The following is a 19421-nucleotide window of genomic DNA, read 5'->3' on the forward strand; positions in this document are numbered from 1 at the left end:
AGTACAAGTATAATCCTTAAAATTAACGACATTGAGCAACTAACAATAATCTAAGGCTAACGTGATAACAACATGAAAATCTTAAAGCAAGTTTGTAGTGGCAACCATACCACTTTTGGGTTCTAGGAACAAGCTCATGTAAGAGTAATGACCGTGTAAGTCTAACGACTTAGTAAGTAAACCTCACAATTGGGTATGACATGAACTCATTATTATTAAGCAGAAATAAACGTGCAGTTTTGATAAACATTGAAAAGAGTTGTTGTTTTCGTTAATACACCTTGAAAATATCATTTGGTTTGATAAAAGGTGGTATACTCCCGGCGGTAATCGCCTAAGTATTTTAATACAAAAAAACTAATGTTTTATAAGTCATAAGTATCATGTATGGTCTACCTGAGATATTACCCATTCTTAGTAGGGTTGGCGCTGTCCCGAGAAACCTGCAATACAATGCCAATGCCCCGACTATTGTATGCTACTGTCTATAACACTAGCAGCCCGACCGAGTCCGACCTCGGGTGCCCCACACTACTAGTGATGTAGTGACCAACCATTAGGCAATGGTTGTATCGGTCACGAAAAACCATTGGATCCAACACCCATATAACAACAAACACATTTGACCATAGAATCAAGTCTACATAGTAAACCTGTGGCCATTATTTTGCACGTAACCGGTGTACCATGTCATACGATGCATCTTATCAACTAGTTATTAAAGCAGTTATCAAGTTATTACAAAAAGTAAACATCCTCATATCATACACGTGGTCAGTTAATAAATGCTAAAATATTGTTATACAAATATCTACCTAAATTAATAGGCAAATAATTGTACATTTTACCTGCAAGTGCACAAGGTCAATATAGTAGTATATGGTGCAACTACGGGATTATTCCCATGAGAATTGCTAAATTTTACTTAAAATAAATTTCGTAAGTAAAACAAAACAAAGATTGATTTTGAGTTGATAATAATAAAAGGTAGGGCTTTGATATCCACCACTAATTATTTTTAGATAATATAATAATATACCAATGCTTTGATCATGTTATGTATACTTAATAATTGTCAACCTAAGGGTATTGGTGTCTACTCCTTAAATTATTGATTTTCCTAAGCAACGAATTAGGCATGAGTGTCTACTCTAATTCTTTTCTTTCTTAAAGGATTTAGCATGGGTATCTACTAAGTTGTTCTTTAAGAAAGCATAAATTTGTGAAAATTGACAAACACACGAGGCCTAGGGCATGGGTGTCTACTCCCGGTTCCCCATGTTGATTAACCCAAGAACTTGGTGTGGATTTCTTTTGTTACTTTTAGTAAACCCAGGACTCGGTCTTCCAAATTGATTTAACTAACTAGTCCATACCACATGCATATGTTGATCAGGCAAATAAATATGAGGAATTCATGAAAACAGGAATTAATCAAGTTAAATATCACAACATGATCATCACAAAGGCGCCAATATTGAATATTAAATAAACATAATTAGAACTTCAGTCTAGCCTTACTATGTAAATTAGTTACACATGAGTTTGATATTAAAAATCTTCATAAAATAAAATAGAAAGGAAAAGAATAAACCCGAAACTTGAACTTGAAGAGCTCCAATTCTTCTCCTTGGAAATTATGTGTCTATTCTAGAGGTTTAAGGGTCTATTTATAAGCCTTAGGGATACTCTAGAAACCCTAAAAAACGTAGGCTTTTAGCCAAAGTTTGCACAAAGTTTAAAAACCCTAAAATCACAATTTCCATAAAGAGGCTAGCAGTTGGCTTGCTCCTCACGCACGAGTGCACTTGATCGCAGCCCTGTGCGATCGATCGCAGGACTGCGATCGATCCTCTTGTGCTGGGCACTCGATCGCACCTGCAATCGAGACTGCTGCTAGTGCGCACAAGCGCACACCTTGCGCTTGCCTTGGTCTTCGCCTGTAGTGCGCTCAATCGTAGCTCCCCTGCGATCAATCGCACTACCAGAACCTCCAATTTTCCCCAAAATAACTCTTTAAGCCCAGAATTTCCACAATTGCTTCCTTTTCTTCAAAAGCCTACAAAAACAAAGAAAGCACATAAAAGAGCTAAAATGGTAGAATTTAAAACTAAAGGATTAACAAATGTAAGTTAAGGCCTAAAATATGAATATTTTAGCACTTAACAAATATACATATTTTAGCCTCTTAATTTATGTATGTTAATCTCTTAGTCATGTTATTTTGTGATGTTTTGTTTCCTTTTTGTGTTTGCTATCTTTTTTTAGGTTTTTGAATAAAATGAAGCAATTCTGAAAGGTTACAAGCTTAAAGGGCAATTTGGGAAAAGCTGGAGCTGTAGGAACAATCGCAAGCCAACTCAACCAGAGCAAGGGGAGTGAGCGTAGTAGCGCTCGCGCACACAAGAAGTAGCCTCAAGCGCATCAGTGCTCTAGCGTAGCAGAGATAGGATCGAGCACATGCTTACGCTCGAGTGCACCACCTTGGGATCGAGCACACTTGAGGTGCCCAAATACTACTAGACTTCCTATTCCACTTATGATTAGGTTTTCAAAGTCCTAGTTGGACTAGAAGTTAGACCTCCGATTTTATTAGGTTTTCTAGAGCTTTTAGGATTTTTCTAAGCCTATAAATAGACCTCTAAGCCTCACAGAAAAATTGACAATTCCAGAGAGGAGAATTTGGAGCTACTTCCAGAAGTCGTTTTCAGTTTCTTCTTTCCTTTTCTTTTCTTTTTAATTTTATTATGTGTAACTAACTCTTTATTTAGGGGCTAGATTGAAGACTTAATCATGTCTTTTTAAGATTTTAATATTAGCGCCTTTATTACATCATATTTTAGTATTTTTAAATTGGTTATTTTCTGGTTAATTGAATTCCTTATATGAATGTGCCTGATCATCATATGCATGTGTTTAGATGTGTTATTTAAGTCAATTTAGATGACCGAGTCCTGGGCTTAATAAAGTGATAAAAGAATCTCATCACGGGTTCTTAGGGTAATCAACATGGGGAACCAGGAGTAGATACCATGCCTTAGGCTTCATGTGTTTGTTGATTTTCATAGATTTATGCTTTCTTAAAGAATAACTTAGTAGATACCATGTTAAATCCTTTAAGAAAGAAAAGAATTAGAGTAGATATCATGCATAATTCGTTGCTGAGGGAGATCTATAGCTTAAGTAGAAGATACCATGCCCTTTGGTTGACAAGTATTAAATATCTCGGTATGATTGAAACATTGGCATATTGTTATCTTAATTAGTCCGATTAGTGGTGGATGTCAAAACCCCAACCCTAGTTCTTATTCTTATTTTTATCTTTTATTACCTTTTTATGTTATTATTAAATTCAATTTGTGACAATTGATTTAATTCTGTTAATTAGTTAGGAAATTACATTCTAAGCAAAATCACCAATCTTCGTGGGAATGATCTTGTATTTGCCGGCTATACTATCGTTTTGATCTTGTGCACTTGCGAGTAAAACGTACCAAATACTGTCTATTAATTTAGGTGGTATTTGGCACAACATCAGTCAGTTAACATATTCCATGTTTTTAAGGAAAGTGGTAGTAAGTATTTAATTACCTCGTTTGCTCTTCGACTCCTCTGATATTACGAATCCCTGTTATACCGAAACACGACTCATCGTTATAAGCAGTACTAGAAAACTCTATGAGGGTCCATCTAATGAAAATGGATGCTAAAACCTTTTTACACATTTTTGGGGCTAAGGGGCGTGTAACCCACTCTCTGGTCGAACACTAGTTCCCTAGGGCGAGCGCTCGGCCAAGGGTTAGGGTTTGGCCAAAAATCCCAAAAATGCTTCTAGGCTTCTATCTTAAGGCTATGGGTTGGTATCTTCTTTCCTACGCTAAAACAAAACACAAATATATATCACAAGAAGGCACAACACAAAGAATCAAAGAGGTGTTTAAAAGCCTTTTGAAAACATTTTATCATGCAACTTTTAAAGAGAACAAGGGTGGGTTGGAAACCTTTCAAAACCGTTCTTGGTTTTACAAGAAAAACGGGTACAAGAACTTGTTATTGCATCTTTTAAAACTTGTAACACTATGAGAGTAGTGACAACACTTAGGAAAGCATAAAAGAATGATTAAGAAGTCACCTTAGAAGATAGCTAGAGCTCCAAACTTTCACCATCTTCTTAAAAACACCAAGGAAACACTTAAGGCTCACAAACTCTCAACAATCAACCCAACAGGGTTTCTCTAGGGCTCAAAGGGCAGAATGGGTGGCAAAGGGCGTGGGAAGGGCGGTATTTATAGGGTAAAAGAGATGTGAGCTTCGCAAGAAAATTTCTGAAAAATGTGCGAGCGCTCGTGTACTGTTCACTACAGGTTAAAAAATGCTTTTCAGGTGTGTGATTTGGGTAATATCCAATAGTTTGATGATAGTCAATAAGTGCTCGCATACTGTTCATTCGAGCGCTCATGTACTATTTACAAAAGGTGAAAAATGCTCAGATGTACGATTCTAAAAGCTGCGAGTGCTCACGTACTATAGCTGTGAGCGCTTATGTACTACTGTTCACAAAATGTTAAAAATGCTTTTCAGTTGTACGATTGGGTAAAAAGCATTGGTCAACAAAAAGTCAACGAGCGCTCGACCTTGTCCCCACACGAGCGCTCGTGTATTGTAGCAAGTGAGCACTTGTGTGGTCCCCAACGCAAGCGTTCGTATACTGTAGCTCAAAAAGTCCAAAATTTTGAAAATGCCCCTCCAGCTGTTGCTAGTGACCCAAAGTCCAATTAACCTCCTAACCAAGCTGTCTTAAGCCTACTTAATTATTTTGGGTTACTACAAATAGAGACCCTCACTAACCAATTGGACAACATGGGTGGTCCTAACGTTCGTCACCATCAACCGACTCCACGTTTTTGCAGATGACGATGACGTGATTATCTTTAGTAGGGCACAATCTCAACAGAAGAAGGCATGGGTTGAGGCGGGGATTCTGCAACAGGCTAACTTGACTGTTATTCGCGATCCTCAACTCCATATACCAAATCCATATGATGTGAAAGAGGAAGGTGAATCTGTTAATGAGGAGTTCTAGGATAGAGATGTTGAAGATCCTTCACGAGGATTCGGGGAGTAGGATTCTCCACCAACCTATGATAATGATATCAGCGATGAAGATCCTAAGGAAAGACCCTTGCCATCCGACCTAGAGGGAGAGTATGTAGCATATGGGTTTCCTCCCATGTTTGGCGGCCTCTACCCCGAAGAAGATGACCCATTGGCAGAGGAAGAACACACGGATGGTATTACAGATTATAATGAGGTTGATGAAGACCTTCCAGGTGAAGTGCCTAATTTTAATGATGAAGAAGTAGGTTATGTTGATTTCCTTGGTATAGATGATATTTTGTCAAATTCTCATAACAATGATGGTGATGAGTTTTATGCGGTTGAGGAGAATTACATGTTCACAAGGGAGACAATGACTGACCAATTATTGAGTATTTTCATGGCATGTGGAAGGGAAAAGGTACGAGGGAAGCGTGGCAAGCCTAAAGTATTGCACGATGATGTGTGGGGCCTTCAAAATAATCATCATAGTCTACCGATGATTAAGAGAATCACGTTTGTTGTAGGGTGTTGCATTGTCTTGATCTTAAGGAAGGGAGAATAGAACGAGTTGACAAGGCACCCAAAGGACCGAGGAAAGAACTGTTCGAATTCGAGGACAATGATGTAGGGGACCTACCCCCGACAAGCGTTACGAGGAAGGTCATTGCTCGAGTTTCAGTCACTAGCAACTCATATGATGAGAGTGTGAATTTGAGGGCGGATTTTCTCCAACAAAGGGAGAATGATGTAGGGTGGGACCTACCCCTTACAAGCATTACGAGGAAGGTCATTGCTCGAGTTTCATTCACTACCAACTCATATGATGAAGGTGTGAATTCGAGGGCGAATTCTCTCTAACTTAGGGAGGATGATGTAGACCGGAAAAGTTAAGGATTCCATAAAGAGGGACGGGACGTGGTACCTAAAGTGAGTTCTCTAGAAATCACGTCCAAAAACGGGTCTAGCCTATTCGGACAAGCCATCGAATAAGGATTTCCTGGAAATTACGTCAGAATGCCTCTATGTTAATTTACGCACGTTTTAGTGCTTGTCCGGACATGGGTATGTGTCATCCGAACAGGCCTCGTAGGATTTCAATTCTGATTCTAATTCGTATTACTTTTAGGTTTAGAGTTTGGGGGCCTATAAATACATGTTTTATAGACCTTAGAACGTAGCTTTTGATTATATGTGAGTTTTGTTCAATAAGAAGTCTCAGAGTTGAGTTTCTTCCTTGTTTTCCTCTAAAACCTAGAAAGTATCTAGCTTTTAGAGAAGATTTCTTATATTCTTTGATCGTATCAAAATTTAGAAATTCCTATCCGTTCTTTATTGTTATTCTTCTTTGCTGCCCACTAAGTCACACTGCATCAAATACCACATTTAGTTGATGGTTGTTGTAGCAAACAAGATAAAATTCTAAAAGGGAAGAATAGACAATGAAGAAGGAAAAAGGGAGATGCGAGGGAGGGAGAGACCACAATCCAATGATTTTATCTTCATTACAATCTATGTTTTTATCTTACATGTCAAAGTTTTACTGGAGTCTACAAAACCCTTGTTTTGCAGCTCATCCTGATTGAAGGAAAACTCTTTTTTTATTCATTTCTCTCTCTCTCTCCCCCCTCAACAAAAATGATGAGATAATGCTTTCAGCATCTAGGGTGGGTCTCCGCCATGTACCAGTTGTGAGTTTTAATGTTACTCGCAAGTGCACGACTCGTTTGCAATATAACTTTTAGCAAGTGCGAGGTCGAATCCACAAGGAATTGTGTTCATATAAATAAACTTCTATCTAAAGTGATTAAATTTTAACCTAGTTCCGAAATTTTGGGATTTTGTAAATTAAAAATAAACAATCATGAATTGAAACAAAATGAAATTAAACAATACATAAAATACTAAGGTATAGGAATTAGCCCTCACAAACTCATAGCAACAACTTTCACGTTCATCAATATTTTTTGACATTTCAAACGATACATTTTATGCATGTTCTATTTTTGCAAAACAAATGTATCAAAATATCCAAAGTATCCGTTCTTTGTACAAATCACAAATGATATCCAATTTAGTTCAAAACATCAAATGTATCTGTGTTTTGCACAAATCACAAGGGATGTCCAAAGTAAACCAAAAGATCCAATGTACCCATTGAACGAAAAACAATTGATATCCAATCTATAATAAATAAAACAAGCAATCAATTAAAATTGATTAGCAATTAATTGAATTAGAAATAGAACAATGAGAAATACGATTCTTATCTATAGAAAATATCAATGTACATGAAAATTAACTGTTGCTACTCATCTGTGAGGCTTCATCCTCAACCTTAGTTGAAGAATTTAGCCTCTCATGACTATAGACATCATATAATTGATAAATGAATCATGAAAACTAAAAACTTACTAAGGGAAATGAATTCAGGGCTACAAATGCAAAGAAAAGTCAAAATTACACTGAATGGCGCCCTTTGGGTGGCTTCCCCTGTTTCCCTAGAAAACTATGATATTTATAAGCTAATTTTAGGGTTTCAACGCTTCTAGGTTAGGCTAGTGCGCTTGATCACACTCGTGCAATTATCAGTTCTTCATGCGGCGTTGTGCTCGTGCGCTGGTGTTGGCTTGTGGGCTTGGGTGCGCTCAAGTGCAACCTATCTGCAATCAAGCGCACATGCGCTCGAGCGTAGGGTTGTGTGCTCGATCCTAATCCTTTAGATTGCTTTTTTCCAACTTTCTTCAAGACTTTGGAATTTTCACTTAAAGCCGCAATTTTCTCTTAATAACCTGCAAAACACTAAGACACCAAAACTAACAAAAACATCAGAAAATAACAAAACTAAAGGCTTAACAAACATAAATTAAGGGGCCTAAATATGCAATTTTTGGCACTCAACAGTACACACCTTTGGCATGGTTCCTCATGGAGAGTGCAACCCAATGGCTCACCCTCCTCACCTTTTATTTATTTTTATTTTTTTTCGATGAATAAGTAATTTATAAACACCCAAACACAAAATCAAAAACTCTTCAACAAATATTTTAGCTCCTGTAAAGATCAAGATTCTCAAGATTTCTTTTAGATCTTCCTCATCTTCCCCTACGACCTTTACTCCTCCAACCCCAAGTCCCTCAAACTTGTCTCCTCCTTCCTCCTCTTCCACTACTTCCACCGCACTTGCATCTACCCACTTCGCCTCCATCACAACATGGTTTTGCTCAAAGAGACACAGAGGGAGAGAAAGAGAGAGAGAGAGAGAGAGAAGAAAAGAAAAGAAAAGATAAATATTATGCTGGAGTATATAATGAGAAATTAGTAGCTAAAATGACAACCTTTGCTCGAGATGACCTTAGCATTTGACATTCAAATGAAAATAGGCAGAAAAAGCTACACAAGTGCCACACAATTTGTTTTACTATTATAACTTCATCAACGGGGAAAGGGAGAGTAATGACACAATCACAAGGTCCATTTCTCAAAGTGAATACAATGGGCTCTTTATTTTTATTTTTTTTCTAAAAATTTAACAAAACTCATGGAGTTCAAAAATAATAGTCACAGTTGAAGACTATTAACAAAACATATATTTAATTGTTATAATATAGCATGGAGTTTAAAAATAATAGTCATAGTTGAAGACTATTATTGACTTACAGTTGAAGAAATATCACTGAGTATCACTTAAAGACTATCACTGAGTTAGAGATAGTTAAAGACTATCACCTGGCTAACTTAGTTAGAGTATAAGTCTATTTGTATCCAACATATTATATTGTAAACATTACTCAAATATAGCCTTCAAGTGTGACTTAGTGATATTCATCAACTGTAAGTCAATAATAGTCTTCAACTGTGACTATTATTCTTGAATTTCATGATATACTCTAGGGGTGTCAAAAATAACAGGGAAACCGGAACCGGGACCGGGAAACCGGGAAACCGGGGAACCGGTTTCGGTCCCGGTTTTTGGCACCCAATAAAAACCGGGAAAACTAGAATCGGGTCTTATTTTATTAAATAATATATATATATATATAATTCTTTTAGTCTTACGCAATACGCAGCGTTTAGGAGTTAGGACCTTAGGCAATTAGGTTTCTCACTTTTCCGGTTTTGAAGATTTTTAGTTTTCCCCTGTAAGTCCCAGCCCGCAGCCCCTCTGAGTTTTCTGATTTTCTCACATCACGCCGCCGCCCGCCAGGCTCCAGCCCCGCCTCTGTAGCTCTTCTCCATTTTCAGATTTTCTCCTCTAGGCTCTAGTCCTCTTCTTCTCCATTTCTCTTTCAGATTTTCAAATTTTTAGATTTTCTCACACCCATTCGGCCTCTCTCTTTCAGTCTTTCTCCGTTTCTCGCTTCGCCTCCCTTTCTCCCTTCATCTCCATCTCTCGCTCCGTCAGGCGTCAGCCGAGCAATGAGCACTAGCAGCCAGGTCTGGACATTTATTTCTGGGTTTCTTTGATATTGTCTTTGATATTTTCTCTGTTGATCTATGGAAATTTTTTTGTTTTGCTTGGTTTAGTGGATATGATTTAATCTACTCTACTTTTTAATTTTAGTGTTCATTACTTCATTTACATCATTACATGCATATTTGTTAAATTTGTGATGAAAATAACATGCAAAATAGATGGTTAATAGCGCAAGAAGAGTATGTGAATTTAGTAGATCCCTGTATAGAATTAGTGACTAGAAGTCTAAGCAAACAATGTTCTTCACTTCAGAAATCAAATTGAGAACTAAGGAAGAAAAACAGAGAATTACATAATATTTAGTACCAGAGAAAGATACATTTACAGATTTGGACAGCATATGATAAATTAAAATGATAGCCCAATTCCCATTTATGTTAATCATAAGTAGAACAAGTCTTACTTAGCATTGCAAATAAGACTTGCATTCCATTATATTATAAGAGTAGCTCATATGAAATCTCAGCAAGCACACCCTGGAATTTTTAATTATTTCAAATTACCAATACAATAGTCATTATCTTTTTTTTTTTTCCCCTCTTTTTAACTAGAGAGAGAAATAAAAAATTATAATCCTTTAGTATTTTTGAGCGTCATATAATAATGGCCAAAAGAGGAGGAGGGGGAGGGGGAGAATCAATACATAGTTTGCGTCTTAAATGCAATGTGCATTAAGATTAAAGGATCGCCAACTTGACTCTTGGAGGTACTTTTGACTCGAGCTGCCGCCAAGCACGATGCCTTCTAGTTTGTTCCGGCTCTTGCTCTTCCTTAATTTCAATTCTTGATATTGAATGCCACTGACATTGGTATCTAAACAATATTTGATGGAATTTTGATGTTGGGTTTATTGGGTTGATTATAGCATTTATTGTTGGTAGTTTATATTTATTGTTGTAATATTTATATATATTGTTCAATTTAGTGTATGCAATTGGAATGTGACAATTCTGGAACCAATCCAACTTCATCTACAAATACCTTGCAATCACAAACGGACCTATCCAGAAAACCATCGGTGAATCAGTCTGTTGTATGGGATCACTTCAAAAAAATAGAACCAATTGATAAGAACAACCCTAAGGCAATGTGCAATTATTGCAATAAGGTGTTAGGGTGTCACTGGAAAAATGGTACTTCAAGCATGATGAGCCACCTTACCACTAGATGTTCGACCTCTCCACTTAGAAAATCGAATATACCCAAAGGTCAAACTTTGTTGCAAATGCCACTTAAGAATACAATAGAATGCAATCAAGGAGTAGGATTTGTGAAGTATGATCCGATTTATTTAAGAAATTTGATTGTGCGGTATTTCATCAAAGAGGAGTTGCCTTTTAGACATGTGGAGAGTGATGGGTTTAGAGAATTGATGAATGGAATTGAACCAAGGTTCATTGTACCAAGTCGCAATACTCTACAAAAAGATTGCATGAAACTATATGAGGAAGAAAAACTTAAGTTGAAAAATGTTTTGAGCGGTAAAAGGGTTTGCATAACTACTGATACATAGACATCTCTTCAAAATTTGAACTACATGGTTATTATCGCTACCTTCATAGATTTTGATTGGATAATGCATAAGAAAATAATCAAATTTGGCATGATTTCTAGTCATATAGGTGATGATCTTGGAAAATTGGTGGAGAGTACAATGATGGAGTGGGGGATTAGTAGTTTGTTCACAATTACTGTTGATAATGCTACAAACAATGATGCGATGCTCAAGTTTATGATAAGGAGGTTGAAGAACAAGGCTCATTCTATTTTGGGATGTGAATTTCTTCACGTGCGGTGTGCCGCTCATATTTTAAATCTTATTGTAACTGAAGGGTTGAAAGAATTGGGTGCTTGTGTTTCTACTATAAGGAATGCAGTGAAATTTGTAAGGTCCTCACCGGCGAGAATGACAAAGTTTAAATCATGTATAGAACTAAAAAAGATTACATGTACGAAGATGGTATGTCTAGATGTTCAAACAAGATGGAATTCTATGTACTTAATGTTGAGCTCCGCTGAGAAATATGAAAAAGCTTTTGCCCTACTTGAGGAGGATGAGGGTAAGTATTTTGTTGCTCCTAGCTCTATTGAGTGGGAAACTGCTAGGCTATTTGTGAGGTTTTTGAAATCTTTTTATGATGCCACATTGAAGTTCTCTAGTTCAAAAAATGTCACCTCCAACTCATATTTCATTCAACTTTGTATTATTCAAAATACTTTGAATGATGGTATTTGTAGTGATAATCCTATCCTTAGTTCAGTGAGTTTTGATATGAAAACAAAGTATGATAAGTATTGGGAGACTGCAGAGAGGATTAACTTATTGTTGTATGTGGCATTTGTTCTTAACCCACGTTACAAGATGAAGGGGTTAGTATTTTGGTTGAAAAGATGCAATGATGTTGATTGGGCGAAATTTATCTATGAGAGTGTGGACGCCCTCTTGAACCGTTTGTGGGATCAATACAATTTGTTTCATGGGGAGGATGGGTTATCTAACTCTGATGTAGGTATGCAAAGTTCAATTCCTACTTTTTCAAATGTTGATGATGAAGACTTGGAGGATCAAGATGTGCAATATTTGAAGCTGTTCTCCCAACACCAAGAAGAGACCGACTCGGAGTGTAAGTCGGAGGTGGAACGATATTTGTCTGATCGATGTGAAGCAGCAACCCAAGATTTTAATATCTTACTTTGGTGGAAGGTTAATGCACCCAAATATCCTATTCTCGCAGAGGTAGCCCGTGATGTATTAGCTATTCCTATTTCCACTGTTGCATCTGAGTCTGCCTTCAGCACTGGATGACGTATATTAGATTCATTTAGGAGTTCATTATCTCCACTTACAGTTGATGCCTTGATTTGCACACAAGACTGGTTAAAGAGCTGCCCAAATAACATTGAGGAGCTGCAGAAGTTTATGGGAATAGAAAGCTATGATGAGCCTGGTAACTAAATGATTATAAATTCATTACTTTTTATTATTTACTATGTTTTCATAGTTTGACATTTTATATATTATGATATTAAAATGTCATGATTTTAATATTAACCATTCTTAACTTTGTTTGTTGTTTTATTCACAGGATATAGCTAGAAGATTTCTAAAGCTCGTGTGACATGCTTGATGATTTGATGATTTTTGAAGCTTGCGTAATATTGTCTTTGTAATATGTTTGTGAACTATTTTTATTGTGAGTGTATTTCTTTTGATTGGTAGATTATTTGAATACTTGTTTTGTTTTTTATGTTTTGGGTTTTGAATTGTTGTAGTAAGGGGTATTTATTTCTTGTGCATGTTGGTTTGTTTACGTACTTGTTTTTACTTTTTATTGTTTTAATGTTTTCTTTATGTATCTAAATTTAAAATTATTTTTTGGGTATTTTAAAAAATTTGAATTTTTATTTCTAAGGCTCATATAGGCAAAAACATTGATTTTTTTAGGATTTTTAGGCTTTTTTAAGTTTATTTTTTAATTATTTGAAACAATCATAATAAAGCCTCTTTAATTTAGACAAAAAGATAAATAGTTTTTTTTTTAAAATGAGCTAACTTATGAAAAAAATAATGGGCTTATTTTAGGCCCAATACCTAAAATAAGCCCCAAACACTAATTTTTTTTCAAAAACAGGTTACCGGACTGGGTAAAACCGGAACCGGCCGAGAACCGGGACCCCGGTTAACCGGGGTCTCGGTTCCGGTTCCGGTTTCCCAAAACCGAAAACCGGGGTACCCCGGTTCCGATTCCGGTTTTGGCCAAAAACCGAGAAACCGGACCGGGTTGACACCCCTAATATTAAGCTATAGCATTAAGATTGAAGTTGCTTTTTGCGTTTGTGTCTTTAAAGGAAGAGCCTTAACAAAAGCTTAGCCTCCCTAACCATAAGTCATGTTTTGTAGTGGCTCATGTGAGCCTTACGGTGGCTGTAAAGACATGGGTTCAAATATTGGGTTTCGACATTCACAAAAGCATACCCTTTAATCTTTAGATTATACATTGATTATGATAACACAAATGCAAAATTTACTCGGACCATTCACTTAGGAAACTCGAGTAACGAGAAGAATCTTGGCAAATCTCATAAATTTTAATTAAAACATAACAAAATAACACAAATCCATAAGGTGAAGAATCTTGACAAATAATGAACATCTTAAACACAAGTTTTCTTAAACAATTTCGAGTGGATACAAGATGTTTCATACAGAGTGCACAATACTAGATAAAGGAAATCATCTTACTACCACTAGTATTGTTGTAACCACAAACAAATAATAGCATAAGCAAAATAACCGATACATATTCAAAGAGAAATTCTTATCCCTTCTGCGATGTAGCTTTAACAGCAACCGATTTGGACATATTAATTCTCTATATTCACCTTGTATATTGTTAGTTATGTTTCCAGTCTAACAATTTTTGCCCGCTAACTTGTTATGTGTCCTTTAGCCATTGCATCAATCTTTTTTCATAAGTGACCATTTTGTAATCAACCTAGTCAAAAAAACCCAGTCACCATGTTTCTGTTAAGGAAGAGCAGCAACATATCGCGCGTCTGCAATCGCGTCTGGACGAGATTGCAGATGAGTCTCTATGTGACTCCCAATGATCCTCTCGTCTGCAATCTCGTCTAGATGAGATTGTAGATGAGCCTCTCTGGTTGCTCTCGTCTGCAATCCCATCTGGACGAGATTGCAGACAAGCCTCTCTTTTATGAGTTATCTAATTCTACAGAAACTCCTACTTATGGTATTGTTATTAAATACAAATAGATCAATTCTACCAAATCTCTTGTGAATAATTCTCTTTTGTAATTAGTCTCCCTTTTGTATTAACCCTCTTAGTTTATTATCTTATCACATCAAGATTAGCTTGTTAGCTTGATGTGATCAACCACAATTGTAACTCTTCTTTATTTAAGCTCAATGAGAAAGCAACAGAGATTATTCCGCCCAAAAGTAAGTTTTTTCTTGCTTTCTTTCATGGTATCAAAGCCTCTTGGTTAACACCTTCTCTATATACCCTCTCTATATATTTTTCTTCTTACTCCTCCATGGCCGAATCAAGCTCCTCTACTCTTGCTTTCTCTATGCCCAATATTGCACACCTATCTCAATCAAAATTGGATGATAGCAATTATCTAGGATGGGTATTTCAGTTCGAACCCATCCTAAAGACAAATGGCTTAATGGGAATTGTTGATGGCTCCGAGCCATGCCCACCAAAGTTCATTCCCGCACCCTCTGACAAGACACTACCTGAAGTCTTGAATCCAGAATACACTCTGTGGGAGAAGAAAGACCAATGCATTCTCGGTTGGTTTATTGCAACTGTGACTGCCCAGATTATACCGATGATTTATAGTTGCAAAACATCAGCACAAGTATGGTCAATATTGGCCACTCACTATGCATCTCCATCCCATTCCCATATCACTCAATTGAGGCGTCAGCTACAGAACTTGAGGCAAGGTTCCAAGACTTGTATTGCATTCATTCGCATGGCTAAATCCCTATCAGATCAGCTAGCAATTGCTGGCCATTCTATCTCAGAAGATGACTTGATCTCCTACATCATAGGCGGACTTAGTCCAAACTACAATCCTTTTGTCATGACTTTTTCCATGCTAACAAAGGATAAATCAATGACACTTGAAGATTTCCAATCTCAACTCCTTGGACATGAGCAACTGCTTGAGCACCAAGCAGCCACTGTAGAACACTCATCCTTTGTTATTGCTTTCTTTCAGTTTCTACATGAGAAATATATACGAAAATGTGTCATAGACTACCAACTAAAAAAAATAAATTTAAACAATTACATTACAGTTTACACAGTCGTACCGCTTTCTACCAAAATATATACATGTGTTTTTCATATGTATAAGAATAACATAAAATCAATGACTTAAGGATAAAGAGGTAGAGAATGAAGAAGATCGATAGGGAAACACAGTATCACGGTTCCAAGACTGATAAAGTTGGACCCATGAAAGGCCCAACCAGAACCCTCCTTAGTAAAGTCCGGCGGAGACACCCCTTACCAACTTCTGCCCACCTCGTGACTAGTGGTAATGAAGGGAAGGGAAGCAAGGAGCTATACCGGCAACAAAGTTGGAGCTTGTTGGGATTTATTGTGTAAATTTCAAAAAAAAAAAAAATTATATAGCAAATAACAAATAAACCTCCTGAACTTGTAACTTCAAGAGAAATACGGCAAGATTTAAACAAGAACACACAAGTTTGTATTAACATGTTAATTCGGCCTCTCCTAGATAATGAGGTGTAAGACTAAATAATCATTCTTCTCGAGAAGGAGGACTGAGTAATCATTGTTCAATGATCTCAACAAACTCAACAAACTCAAAATTTTTATAAGTTCTCAAAATTTTTTTTCTAAGTTCAACATTTTTATAAACATTTTTATATGAATAGTGATATTTAGTAGATTGCTATATAACTACTATATAACTAGGACAACGTAATAGTGAGAGTTAGCCCTTAGAGATTTTTATCTTTTACAAGCCCTACTTAAAGGATTAACTTTCACTAATTATATTTTTCCCCCTCATGCATATTCATAGCTAGTTTTACTATAGACATATAATTAGGTGCGAGCGAAGCACCAAAAAATGCAACGACATTATGGTAGAGTAAACGGAGTTTGGACCCATACAGATGACACGTTGAATGGAGTTTAGATCCTGGCCATTCCAACCACTAGAACAACAACAAACACCAACCTCGCCTTAAGCACATTTGGGTTGTTTGCCAATGGACCAAAAAAAAAAAACTCCATACTATTCATGCCAAATTCAACTCTAACATTCATACTTTTTACATCACATCTATCACATTTTACTATTATTTAAATAAAAAAATTACTACAAAACAATTTTTTTTTTTTACTTTTCCATATCAAAAATTCTTAATTTTTTCACACATTAATCAAATCTTGCTACAATTCTAAGCCTTTTTTTTTCTCTCTTTTTCAAGTCAATGGCAAACAGCCCCATTGGCATTGTTTGGCAATGGCAAAAAATGGCCTAATACAATTTCTCAAAAAATTTAATTTTTCAATATTCTTAATTTTTATATTATATTAATCACTTTTTATAATTATTTAACTAAAAAAAACACTCAAAATAAATTTGTTTACCTTTTCATAATAAATATTCTTACTTTTTTTTCTTCATATTGATCGAATCTTACTTAAAAATAAAAAATTAATTAATAAAAAATAAGATCAAAAAAAGCCAAACAAAGGCCAAAGGCTATTTCCAAACAGGAGTATAACTTCAATGCGATCTTGGCACAAACCAAGGGTTTTGTGCCCAGGGGCGGAACCACATTAGCCCTTAGGGGGCCTAGGCCCCCCAAGGCCTAAGGTGGTCCCCAAAAAAAATTTCTTTTTCAAAAAAAAAAAAAAAAATTATTTTCTTTAAAATAGACCTCAAAAATTGTTTTACCCCCAAACTAAAACTTCTAGTTCCGCCCCTGTTTGTGCCCACCATTTAATCACATGTTAACAAAACACAAGATTGACTCTCTTTTATTCTTAAAAACAAAACCCTCCTAACACCATCGTTGCCTGCCGCCCACCACGCTAGACGTCGTCGCCAGCCACATGGTATCTCTCTTTGTAACGCCCCGTGGAAATCAATTAACTGATAATTGACTCCATGGTTTGCCTCCCAGCCTTGTCCCTCATAGAACAAGACTCAGGGATCGTAATCTCTCTTAAGATAGAGAATACAATAGAAGACTTTTAACCACTAGAATAAGAAAGCAATAACTAAATACTACCATCATAACAACCAGAGTAAAGATAAAACATCATAGCATAGATAGATCTTTCAAATGTATTGGTCAAAGACTGATCATCAAATATTACAACCCATAAGCATTTGTTTGAACATATGATAACAAAATCAACGCCTCAGTTTAAGTAGTGCTAGCATGATCACAATCTCTATCATCTCTGCCCGTGGAATTCATCCATCGTCCCATATGGACTTGAGCCAAACCGGGTCCATATCCTAAAAAATGTCCTAGATCAGATCCTGGGCCACCACCAATATGTTGTTCGAAGGCATCCTCCTCTAAGCTAGCTAAAAAACGCAATAATACATAATGGAAGGGGAAAAATAAATGGGTATGTTTAAAGACTTAGTGAGTAATAATACACATAATACCTATGTCATTTAGTGATGAACTCTATTTGATAAAGTATTCAACATTTTAAGTATGATAGTTATCTATGAATGCAGTATATGTATCGTACATGCTATAATCATATGAATCAATGATGGTTCAACTATATGGTCTACCCGAGGTACTACCAATTCTCAGCAAGGTTGGCACTGTCTCGAGGGACCTGTAATACAATGTTGGCGCCTCGACTATTGTACGCTACCATCCATAGCACTAGCAGCTCGACCGAGTCCAACCTCGGGTGGCCCACACTATTAATGATGTACGTCCTATAGTGACTCGCCCATTAGGAATTGGACTCCCAATCCTTTGCTAGTCGGGCGTAAGCCTTCCTTGAGGAATTAGACTCACCCTCGCCTCCGAATCCTCCCACGATCGTTCAGATTTGGGGTACGGAGCCTTGATTCTTCACTTCTTCCTGACATCATCTCCTACTTCTCTCCTGTCAGTGATCAGCTCCCCTTTCCCCATTATATCAAGGTTGTCTCACCCGATCTCTGTTATTGCCTCGGTGACGATGTTCTCGAGGACGATCCTCTCGACGTTGCTCCCGCGGAGGGTATTCCCAAGGACTGTATTCTTGTAGCTGTCGATCCTGGGGTTGGCCCTTCGGTTGTTTTCCTGCTAATTCCTTTGCTCTCCTAAGAAACGGACTAGTTTCCCATTCTTGATGAATTCCTCTATCAACATGCGGAGGGCTATATCAATATGGAAAAGATGATGTGTTTATATGGAATTTACTCTCTCTAAATGATTTGAGGCCCTTTAGGGGTAAACCAAATAATAAAATCGTGCGGGCTTGGCCCAAAGCAGACAATATCATATCACTTGGAGTAGGGATGTTACAATATATATATATACCAATTAAATTTTGAATCAGGTATAATTATACATATATATTATACATATACCAATTAAACTTTGTTACCTAATATAGGTACCAATTAAATTTTGAATCTGGAATAATTATACATGTATATATATAATTATACATATACCAATTAAATTTTGTTACCTAATATAGGTACCAATTACATTTTTTTATCTAATATTTAATTCTAATTAAAATAATCATTATATATAGAGAGAAAGAAAACCCTAAACTACAATGATATAATTATACACATATATAGGTACCAATTAAATTTTGTTAACTAATATTTTTTTAAAACAAATAATTAATATTATTAATTAATTAATTTTTGGCGTGTTAAATAATGGCACGTCAATAATTATTGACGTGTCAAAATGTGACACATCAAGAAATTATTGACGTGTTACATTTGACACATCCAGAAAATATATTGAAAATAATAAGAGAAAATTATATGATCACTTTTTTTTTTTTTTTTAAATACTATATACTTAATTAGACTAAGATAATACATATATGTATTAATATTCTAGATTGTTAATACTAAAAAACACTTTAATTTTTTAATCTATAATACTCCTACAATATTGAAAACGTGATATATATATATATATATATATATATATATATATTAAATTTGTTATCTAATTTTTTTTGAAAACAAATAATTAATATTATTAATTAATTAATTTTTAACGTAGGAGAAATAATGGCACGCCAATAATTATTGACGTGTCATTTTCACACGTCAATAATTG

The 19421-nt window shown here is 36.0% G+C and overlaps 1 protein-coding gene across 1 annotated transcript; it reads left to right on the plus strand.

Moving 5' to 3' along the window:
* Positions 1-11111: 11111 nt before the first annotated feature.
* LOC132190907 (zinc finger BED domain-containing protein RICESLEEPER 1-like) lies at positions 11112-12380 on the plus strand. The gene has a single exon (XM_059605930.1). It carries the CDS (start codon positions 11112-11114, stop codon positions 12378-12380), a length of 1269 nt encoding a protein of 422 aa, XP_059461913.1.
* The last annotated feature ends 7041 nt before the right edge of the window (positions 12381-19421 follow it).

The sequence above is a fragment of the Corylus avellana genome, chromosome ca8 (genome assembly GCF_901000735.1).
Source record: "Corylus avellana chromosome ca8, CavTom2PMs-1.0".
NCBI classification, from domain to species: Eukaryota; Viridiplantae; Streptophyta; class Magnoliopsida; order Fagales; family Betulaceae; genus Corylus; species Corylus avellana.

Excerpts from the sequence above, each read along its gene's own strand:
- LOC132190907 (XM_059605930.1), top strand. The coding sequence starts at position 11,112 with ATGGTTATTATCGCTACCTTCATAGATTTTGATTGGATAATGCATAAG.